Source organism: Chiloscyllium plagiosum, chromosome 37, assembly GCF_004010195.1.
Source record: "Chiloscyllium plagiosum isolate BGI_BamShark_2017 chromosome 37, ASM401019v2, whole genome shotgun sequence".
Classification (NCBI taxonomy): Eukaryota; Metazoa; Chordata; class Chondrichthyes; order Orectolobiformes; family Hemiscylliidae; genus Chiloscyllium; species Chiloscyllium plagiosum.
The window spans coordinates 34,418,118-34,429,389 of record NC_057746.1 but is presented as its reverse complement, the minus strand read 5'-3'; the positions used below and the strand labels follow the sequence as shown (position 1 = coordinate 34,429,389).

At 43.9% G+C, this 11,272-nt stretch overlaps 1 protein-coding gene across 1 annotated transcript in view; it reads left to right on the top strand.

Moving 5' to 3' along the window:
* Positions 1-274: 274 nt before the first annotated feature.
* LOC122541569 (heat shock 70 kDa protein-like) overlaps positions 275-11,272 on the top strand; it is a 13,726-nt gene continuing 2,728 nt past the window's right edge. Inside the window, exon 1 of the mRNA XM_043678401.1 lies at positions 275-626. Coding sequence (XP_043534336.1) covers positions 275-626 — 352 coding nt within the window. The remainder of the gene's footprint in view (positions 627-11,272) is intronic.

Below are 11,272 nucleotides of genomic sequence, written 5' to 3'. Positions count from 1 at the left end.
AGGTTTAGTCGAAGCCAATCACAAATTACTGGCGTCAAGATCGTAGTCGTGCAGCGCACAGCCAATCAGCGGAGAGGGTTGCTGGTTCCGGCCATGGGCGGAGGCTGCCCAATCAGCGTGTCGGTTGGGCCACGGTCCTGCCAATGGTTTCCACGGAGATGTACACAACGTCACAAAGAGTGTGCTACGAGCCTAATAACGAGGAAGGGGCGGACCAGTCGTAAACCAATCATCAGACCAGCCGGGAAGGAGCCCGCGACGGAACCGGCCAATCATGCCGTCGAACCGGCCTCCGAAGACTGTCAGGTCTATTATCAAGGCCGCGACCGCCATCCACAGGTTCTGGCCGAGCCGCCACAACAGCTTTAAGGCAGCTCAGCACCGGCGCTACCACTGCGCCAGATTAGTGTGTCATTCCAGCCGCGCCGCTACCAAGGTCTCCCGCCTGCGACACCTGAAGATCTACTGGGGCACACTGTTGAACCACCTCGTGGTGCAGCCAGTCACCACCGGCGCCGGGAATGGGAAACGCCGCAGGCGCAAGAAGACTGCAACCCGGAAATGGCTGGGCCGCAGGAAGAGAGGGAAGCTCAGCAGGAGGAAAGTCCGCAGCAAGATTACGGTCCGTAAACGATTCGGGCGTCGACCCAGATTATCACAACATTCCATCAGCTGAGCGACTTGACGACAAGCCTGACACTTTCCCCATCTTAGCGCCCATATTTGCCTTTGCGGTTGATGATAAAGTGAACATGATAAGGAACCCGGCTCTTGGGGTTAATTAATTATTCTTAAACTAACAGATGGGAAAAGTAGTGTTTTCGGGGCCGAATGTCTTATAAAGTTGCAAATCAAAACATTTGTTCCGACAGTGCAGAAATGGATGGAAAGCCAGGTTGTTAGAAGGATGCATACAATTCATAGAGAGAACGATAGGTCAAGTGAGTTGACAAATTGAGTATAATGTGAAAAAACGTGCACCAGGGTCCCAGGTTCGAGTCCAGCCTCGGGTGAGTGTCTGCGTGGAGTTTGCACATTCTCCCCATAGTGCTAGGTGCATTAGTCAGAGGGAAATGGAGGTGGGTTACTCTTGGAGGGTCGGTATGGATTGGTTGGGCCAAAGGGCCTGTTTCCACACTGTAGGGAATCTAAACTAATAATCTTTATGTAGACAAGAACAGCAAGAATCTGCAACAGTGGGGTCTTAAGGGTAATTCTGCATGAAACATAACTAGCTCAGGTGTAGCAGATAATCAGGAATGCTAATTGAATGTGAACTCTTATTTTGAGGGGGTTGGAGTATAACAGTAGGGAAGTCTTACTGCCATTCTATAAGGTGCTGCTGAGACAACATCTGGAGTACTGAGAGCAGTTTTGGTCCCCTTAAGGAAAGATTCATTGAAAGCAGTTCAAAAAAGCCTCATGAAGATGATCTCTGGTATGGGAGACATTGTCTTATGAGAAAAGGTCAAATTGGTTTAGACTCTACTCCCTGGGGTTTAGAAGAATGAAGTGACCTCAATGAAATATATACTCTTAGGGAACTTGTTATGGTAAGTTCTAATAGAATGCTTCCCTTCATGGGAGAGGGCATACATTCAGAATAAAAGCAGGCCAATTTAAGAGCTGGATAAGGAAGAATTTCCTGAGAGTTGTGAGCCTTTGAAACTCTTAGTGACAGCTGTGGGGTAAGACATCTTGTGTATATTTAAGGCTGAACTACTTAGCTTGATATCAATATTCTTGTATTCATTTGTGGAACTTAAGGCATCACTGGTTGGCCAGCATTGATAGCCTGACCCTATTTGCCCTTGAAGGTGGTAGTGAGCTGTCTTCTTGAATCACTGCAGTCCAATTGCTGTGGGTTGACCCATGATGCTGGTAGGGAGGGAATTCCAGGATTTTGACCTGATGACTGTGAAGCAATGGCAATATATTTCCAAGTCAGTTGTGATTGGCTTGGAGAGGAACTTGCAGGTGGTGGTGTTACCAATCACCTGCTGCCCTTGTCCTTTAGATGGAAGTGATTGAGAGTTTGGAAGGTGCTGTCTAAGGATGTTTGGTGAATTTCTGCACTGCATCTTGTAGATAGTACCCACTGCTGATGGAGGGATTGAATGTTTTATAAATATTGTGCCAATCCAGTGGGTTGATTTGTCTTGGATGGTGTCAAGCTTTTTGTGTTGTTGGAGCTGCAACCATCCAAGCAAGTGGGTAATATTCTGTCACAATCCTGACTTCTGCCTTGTAGATGGTGGATGGACTTTGGGGTATCAGGAGGTGAATTACTTGCTACAGTATCCTGAGTCTCTGAACTGCTCTTGTAGCCAATATGTTTATGTGGTGAGCCCCATTGAGGTTATGGTCAATGGTAATACAAAGGATGTTGCCGGTGGAGGATTCCGTGATAATACCATTGAATGTCAAGGGGTGGTGGTTAGAGTGTCTCTTAGAGATGGTCATTGTCTAGAATTTGTGACATAAATGTTACTTGCCACTTGTTGGCCCAAGCCTGGATGTTGACCAGGTCTTGTTGCATTTGAGCATGGACAGTGTCAGTATCTGAGGAGTCTTGAATGGTGCTGAGCACTGTGCAATCACTGGCGAACATTCCCACTTCTGACCTTCTGACAGAGGGAAGGTTACTAATGAACCAGCTAAAGATTGTTGGGGCTAGGGAACTACCCTGAGAGACTCGTGCAGAGATGTCCTGGAACTGAGATGACTGATCCTCCACAACCATAAGATTTCCTTTTGTGACCGTTATGACTCTAAACAGCAGATTGTTTGTCCCCTGATGCCATCAATTCTGGTTTTGCCCAATTATGCCATACTTGGTCAAAAGCAGCCTTGATGTCAAGGACTGCCACACTTATCTCCCCTGTGGAATTCAGATTTCTTTTTGTCCATGTTTTAACCAAGGCAGTAATGAGATCAGGAGCTAAGTCATCCTGGCAAAACCCAAACTGGGTGTCACTGAGCAAGTTGTTGCGGAGCAGGTGCTGCTTGATAGTACGGTAGAGGACCCCTTCCATCACTTTACTAATAATGGAGAGTAGACTGGGCAGCAATTGGCCAGGTTGGATTTGTCCTGCTCTCTGTGTACAGGATGTACCTGGGCAACTTTCCACAATGTCAGGTGGTTGCCAATGTTTTAATGTACTGGAAGAGCTTGGCTAGGCAGTAGCACATTCTGGAGCATACATCTTCAGTGCAATTGCTGGAATGTTATCAGGGCCCATTGCCTTTGCAGATTTCAGTGCCTTCAGTGTTTCTTGATATCAGGTGGAGTGAATAGAGTTGGTTGGAGACTGGTATCTGTGATGCTGGGGACCACTGAAGGAGCCTGAGATGGATCATTTAATTGGCATTTCTGACTGAAGCCTGTCACAAATGCATCAGCATGATCTTTTGCACTGATGTGCTAGGCCCTTCCATCATTGAGGATGGGGATATTTGTGGAGCCTCCTCCAATGAGTTGTTTAATTGTCCACCACCATTCGCAGCTGGATATGGAAGGACTGCAGAGCTTTGATCTGATCTGTTTGTTGTGAGATCACTTAACTCTATCGCTTAGTGTTTATGCCATTTGGGGATATTTGTGGAGCCTCCTCCAATGAGTTGTTTAATTGTCCACCACCATTCGCAGCTGGATATGGAAGGACTGCAGAGCTTTGATCTGATTTTGTTGTGAGATCACTTAACTCTATCGCTTAGTGTTTATGCCAAATGGCATGCAAGTAGTCCTGTTTGGTACTTTCACCAGGTTGACACCTCATTTTTAGGTATGCTTAAGGCTGCTCCTGACATGCCCTCCTGCACTCTCCATTGAACCAAGGTTGATCCTCTGGCTTGATGATTGAATGGGGGATGTGCCAGGCCATGAGGTTGCAGATTGTGCTGGAGTACAGTTTTGCAGCTGTTGATGGCCCACAGCACCTCATGGTTGCCCAGTCTTCAGCTGCCACATTATTTCGAAGTCTGTCTCATTTAGCACGGTGATAGTGCCACACAACATGATTGAGGTTATTCTCAATGTGAAGATGGGACTTAGTCTCCACAAGGACAGTGTGGTGGTCACTTTTACCTATACTGTCATAGATGCTTCTGCAGTCAGCAGATTAGTAAGGAGGAGGTCAAGTTTTTTTTTTCCCTAGTATTGGTTCCTTCACCACGAGCATACCTAGTCTAGCAGTCATCTTCATTAGGACCCAACCAGCTTGGTCAACAAGGCTGCTGAACCATTCTTGATGGTGGACATTGAAATCCCCCACCCAGAGTACATATTGCACTCTTGACACACTCAAGTGCTTCTTTCAAGAGTAGCTCGACATAGCCTTCATTAGCCAAAGGAGGATGGTATATGGTAACCAGTAAGAGGTTTCCTTCCCCATGTTTAACCTGAAGCCATGAGACTTCATGGGGTCTGGAGCTGATGTCAAGGACTCCCAGGTCAACGCCTGACTGTGTACCACTGTGCCACCACCTCTGCTGGGTCTGTCCTGCTGGTGGGACTGGAGACATCCAGGGATGGTAATGGTGGTGTCTGGGGCATTATCTGTAAGGTATGATTCTAGATGAATGAATGTCCGGCTGTTGCTTGATTAGTCTGAGACAGCTCTCCCAATTTCAGCACTAGCCCCCAGATGTTAGTAAGGAGGACTTTGCATGGTTGACAGGGCTGTTTGTGTTTTTGTCATTGTCTTTTCCAGTTTCAAGGTCAATGCCAGATGGTCTGTCCAGTTTCGTTTCTTTGTCGTGATTTTTCCAGTGATTGATACAATGGAGTGGCTTGCTTCAGAGGGCAGTTGAGAGTCAACCACGTTGCTGTGGCTCTGGAGTCACATGTACGCCACACCAGTTCAGCATGGCAGATTTCCTTCTGTAAAGGACACTAGTGAACCAGATGGGTTTTTCTGACAATTGACAATGATTTAATGGCCATCAGTTGACCTTTTAATTCCCAATTTTGTTTTTTTTTATTGAATTCAAATTCCACCATCTGCCATGGTGGGATTCAAACCCAGATCCCCAGAACATTATTCTGTATTTCTGGATTTGTAATCCAATGATGATACCACCAGTTCGTCACCTTCCATCCCCTACTGGAAAAGGTAGGAAAACCAACATGAGGAATGTTCGATTAGCTATGATCTCATTCAATGGCAGAACCGGCTTTGGGGAGGGACAATGTTCTACTCCTGTTCCTGGTTCTTATGATCTAACTACTTATGTATTGTATCACAAAGCTGGTCTTTTTTTTTATCTAAAAGCTGTTCCTTTTCTCGAGGAAACAAAGTCCTTGTTTTTTTTTTCAGAAGGGTCATAAAACCCTCTCAGCTCAGGTGACTAATTTGGTGCAGAGATGGAAGAATGTTGAGAGACCTTATTAAATGTAAACAGATGAGACTTCAGGCCATGTTTTAGAAGTAATGAAAGGGGAGTAGTCAGCTCTCCAGCTGAGCAGTTAGTTCTGAATTAGTTAGTTCAGCTGTGTGGAAACAGGCTGCAAAACTCTTTCCTTCTGCCCTTCCAACCTCAACCTGCAAGCATTTGTTCCATTTTTACTGTTTTTAAAGGGGTTTGCTTATTGGGACTGTTCTGTACATTCAGAACAGCATAATTAAGTCTAGTTTGGATAGATTGAGTTCTGTAGGGTTTCTTTATGCTGTTCTTTGTTTTATTATGTAATTTTGTGAATAAACTTTTGTTTTAAAACCTAGTAATTAACCTCGCTAACTTAATCTGCGTGATTTTTCACTGTATACTTAATGAAACAAGTTGCAAAGTTGATCTGGGCTGCCTGCTAAAGAATGTTTTGAGTGGTCTGGCCTAGTCCATAACAATTGTAAATATTGGCTTCATGCTGTCAAGTTCTGGGCACCACTGTAGGAAGGATGTGAAAGGAAGCTAAGCCTTTATAAGTGGCTAGTTTGGAAACAACTGGAGAACTGTCAAAATCTGAGTACATCACTTTAGGTAGGACGTGAAGAGCTTACAGCACATACTAAAAAGATTAATGTTACTGGTACTCAGATTTTTGGTAACGTCGATAGATTGGAGAAGATGGAATGGTTTACAAAATCAGGAAGGGTCTGATCTGAGTAGATAGAAACAAACTATTCCTATTTGTGGGCAGGGCCAAGTATCTGAGCACAATTTAAAGGTGAATGGCAAAAGCATAAAATGCAGCTGGAGGAAAACATTTACGTGGAATAGAAATCCAAAACTTTAGACCTTTTTTCTTTAAAAAGGTGGGAGAGGCATTTCAATTCTGACTTTGAAAGGGTAATGGGCAGATGACTAGAATCAAAGGGCAGTAATATGGGATTAGCTAAATTTCACTTGGAGTGTGCCATTAGCATCTGATGGACTGTGGCTCCTTTCCTAAACATCTATGATCCAGACTGGAGTAAATTAACACTTCTGGAAATGCTTATTTTTAATTTCAGGGTAACATGCAAACATTAGGATTTCTTGTACTTTTTTTTTGTTAAAAAGCCATTGTTCAAATGAATTAATATTGTCTGTGAAGACAACATACTGAGTAATAAGTAATAAGTAAGCCAGAGTAGGGTAAGGGATGGAGAATAAATTTAACATTTTAAGGGATGAGTACTGCTGAGGAGCTTGTTGCACAGCTTGTGGTATGTATTGAAATATTAGACACTCCTGACACTCTGGATGACTGAATCTGCAGGAAGTACCTCCAGTTTGATCTGGTTCAGCACCAGATTAAGTTTGTGTTGGTTGGTGAATGCATTCATGGAATTCAGTGTTACATGGATATCAGGTTTTTAGATGTGGTCAGCCTGCAGCTTACAGAACTGCACTCAAGGAAGGAATGGGTGATGACCAATCAGAGGAAGAAAGACAGGTAGGTAGTCACAAAAGCTTCAGAGTGCATCTCATGTGAGCACTGTTTCGTTGTGCTGGAAAATGTTGACAGGTGGTTCATCTGGGCAGTGCAGCTGTAGCCCAGGGTAATGCCTCCCTGCAGTTAAGGTTAAGGACATCATGGAAATACTGCAGTACATTCTGAAGTGGGAGGGCAAGCAGTCAGATTGATTCATACTGGGATCAAGCACATAGCTAGAAAGAGTGATTAGGTCCTATAAAAAGAATTTGGGAAGTGAAGTAGAAGATTTATAAAGCAGGACCTCAGGTTTTAATCTCTGGATTATTCCTGATGCTAGTTGTTTAGTGACTATAGGAATAGTGGAAAGAATAGATGAATGCCTGGCTGGAGAGTTGAAGCACGAGGGAGGGCTTTAGATTCCTGGATCATTTCTTGGTAAGGTGGGACCTGTACAAATTCAGATAGTTCCATTATGGTTCAGGTGCAATCATCATTTAGGGAGGCTTACTAGTGTCGTTGATGGAGTTTAAATAAATTTGGGATGGGATAAAAGTGGAGATACACCAGGAATGATGCACAGACAAGTAAAGAACCACCAAGTCAGACTAGAAGGCCATGCAAATACAGTCAGATTAAGGCACAAGGGTGCACCACAAGGCTGAGTGGCATTTTAATGTCAGGAAGGCAGATACATTGAGGGTGTTGTTTAACACATAGGATGTCATATCATTTGCTATCTGTCATGTTTGAGAGGGACAGGACTAATAGGTCAATATTCAGAATCTTTAGGTGATATCTGGTGCAGGGAGGGGATAAAATATTGATTATCACAATATTGATCAAGAAGTTAATTACTGCTGTTAACATGGATAAAACCTTAAGGTTTTTAGAGGAGGTCCTAAATGTAGAATATAAGGGGGTGATCAGTTTTCTGGGGATATATTATAGAGCCCCCCAACAGGGGGAGATAGATGGATGTATGGACAAATCAGAATTATTAAAACTAATAGTGTAATAATGTTAGGGGGTTTCAATTTTCCCCAATATTAACTTGGGCAAATTGTGCAAGCATTTAAAATGTCCAGATGGGCTTTTTAAACCAACACACAAAGTTCATTGAGAGGGACTGATGCTGGACCTAATGTTAGAGACCAAAGTCATGCTTGTGGAAGATGTGGCAGTTGGGATTGCTTTGTGGATAGTGACACTAATTCAAGACTTAAGACAATTATGGATAAGTTTCTCATTTGTGGGAGGTCTGATTTTAATAAGATAGGATCTGGTCAGATTGGATTGCAAGTAGCTATTTGCAAGAAAACCCACATCCGAGTCATTGAAAAGTAAGAGTGTAGGGCCAACATTTTCTGTAAAGGTGAAGTATGGAACCAACAAATCCAGAGAATCCTGGACATTGAGGGACACACCGAATAGGAACAAGATTTGAGGTTTGTGTAAAGATCTTTGTCATCTTTCTATCTATTATATAATAAATCTTTATTTTGTTTAAAGAACATCTGCCTGAGTGACTAATTTATACATTAACCAACTGCAAAACTTAAATATTTGATTTGTCAACCTAAATTTCCTTCTGGGAACTGACTTGTCCAATATTACCATCAGCTGGGATTATAACATTGTATATATGTTCTATTCAGAATGACCTATCCATGTAGCGTAGGCACAAATGTCTCTATTCAGGCTGCATTTGAAGGAAGTGACAATGGAAATTGCAAAGACACTAACCAAAGTCTGTCTTTTTTTTAAATCTGGGAGCTGCAAGAGGACTTCAGACATCATGTTTTTGTTTTCTAAAAAAAGTTGTAAAGGTAAACCCCAACAATTAAGAGATCAGCCAATTTAACTCTAGCATTGGGAAGATTCTAGAAACAAATATTATGGTTAGATTTAGTTTTAAGAGCCACTATGGATTTCTAAAAGGAGAAATTTTGTTTTTGTTGAAGTTGATTGAAGACTTAACAGAAGAGACAATAAGGGAAGTGCTGTTGACATGGTGTTTGTAGACTTTTCAGAAAGCATTTGATTAACTGCACAACAAACTTTGTGAGAAGACTTGCAGCTCAAGGCATAAGTGGAACAGTATCAATATTAATATAAATGAGTCATTTTAAAAGGATATTTTTCAGTTGAAAGGCTTTTTTGCTAGAAATTCACATTAATTGGAATTGGGACTTTTTTTGCTTTTCGGATATCTACTAATGTAGGTGTAGAAATGCAGGGGATATTTTCAATGTCTGTAGATAACAGTTTAGAAGCATCAGTAAACTGAGGTTAGTGTCAAATTCCAAACCTACATAGACTGTCCAGCCCATCCACTGTCTGTGACAGGAGTGATAAAATAATCTCCTTTTGCCTGGATGAGCATAGCTCCAACAACACCCAAAGCTTAAGTGTTTCCACATCCACAAATATCCTATGGAAGTTTATAAAATCATGAGACATAGACATAGATAGGAAGAATAGCCATGGTCTTTTCCCCAGGTTTGTGGAGTCTAAAACTAGAGGCCATAGGTATAAGGCGAGAAGGGAAAGATTTGAAAGGGATCTAAGGGGCAACTTTTTCATGCAGAAGTGATGCATGTACAGAATGCACTGTTAAAGGGGTGGTGAAAGCTAGTACAATTATAACATATGCTCATGCCGATGCCTTCTATATGAATAGAAAGGGTTTAGAGAAATATGGGCCAAATGCTGGCATTGGGACTAGATTAATTTAGGATATCTGGTCAGCATAGACCACTTGGACCAAAGTGTCTACTTCCATGCTTGACAGCTCAATGACTCCATTCACTGTCCACCACTGGCATTCAATAGCAGTGTATTGCATCTACAAGCTGCATCAGAGAAATTCACTGAGGCTCTTCTAACAACACTTTCCAAGTACGTGACCACTTTCATCTCTAAGGACAAATGCAGCAAATAAACCACCTGCACATTCACCTCCAAGTCACTCATCCTGATTTTACTACTCCTCAGATGCTGCCTGAACTGCTATGCTTTTCCAGCACCACTCTAATTGAGACTCTGGTTTCCAGCATCTGCAGTCATAGTACGTTTCCACATCAGGGTAAAAACAATCATTCCCAATGTTGTTGGATCAAAACTCAGCTTCCCTCACCAAAAATATTATGGGTTTACATCCACCCGAAGGACTGTAGCAGTTTAAGCCAGCAACTACCACCACCTCAAGGGCAACTAAGGGCAGGCAGGAAATGTTGGTTCAACCATTGCCAGCATTTGTGGGCAGCACAGTGGTTAGCATTGCTGCCTCACAGCGCCAGAGACCCGGGTTCAATTCCCGACTCAGGCGACTGACTGTGTGGAGTTTGCACATTCTCCCCGTGTCTGCGTGGGTTTCCTCTGGGTGCTCTGGTTTCCTCCCACAGTTACAAAGATGTGTGGGTCAGGTGAATTGGCTATGCTAAATTGCCCGTAGTGTTAGGTTAAAGGGGTAAATGTAGGGGGATGGGTGGGTTGCGCTTCGGCGGGTTGGTGTGGACTCGTTGGGCCGAAGGGCCTGTTTCCACACTGTAAGTAATCTAATCTAACCAGTGGTGACCACAGCTGGTTAAATGAACTCAAAAAGACAACTCAAAAACCAATGAAAAACTGGATGCTGTGATTCAGCGGGTCTGGCAGTATCTGTGGAGAAAAATATCAAGAGTTAACACTGTGGGGATGGAGTGACCCTCCCTCAGAACTGACCCTCCCTCAGAACTGACATTTAGTGGAGGAAGCTGTGGTAGAAAATGCAGACAACATGCAATCAAAGGTCAGAATAAAACAAAAGGCACAATGTCATGTTGAGTATCAAGGGCCACAGGGAGAATGTGGGGAAGGAACTTAGCAGCCATGATTGAATGGCGATGCAGGCTCGATGGGCTGAATGGCCTGACCTCTGCTCCTGTGTCTTACGTTGCTCCCGCGGAGGGCCAACACGGGTGCGACGGGCCGAACGGCCGCCCTCTGCCACCGTCCAGAGCCACGGCCGGCGTTACACAGAAGCTGAACCAAGTCAAGCAGAATGTAAAAAAAAATACCCAAACATTTTGTCGGTTGACAGAGGAAACGGTAAAATTAATCAGGAACCGCCTCAATTGTTCAAAGAGCAGGTCGTCCAGGAAAGCGGCCTCCAGGCGATGGGCTGCTCGGAAAAGGAAACACCTGAAAGAATTATATTTCTCTCGCTGCTTCGATCCCCCTCCATCCTCCCCCCATCCTTTCCCGCTGCCGCCGGGCGGGGGCGGGGGACAGATCCCGCTGGAACTTTCCGCCTCTTTCCAGAACCTTCTCCCCCGGGCTCGCTCCTTCCAGAACACTCTCGGGCTCTCGGCGTCTCGCGGAACCGTCCGCGCTCCCATTGGCCGCCGCCTCAGAACCTTCCACAACATTCCG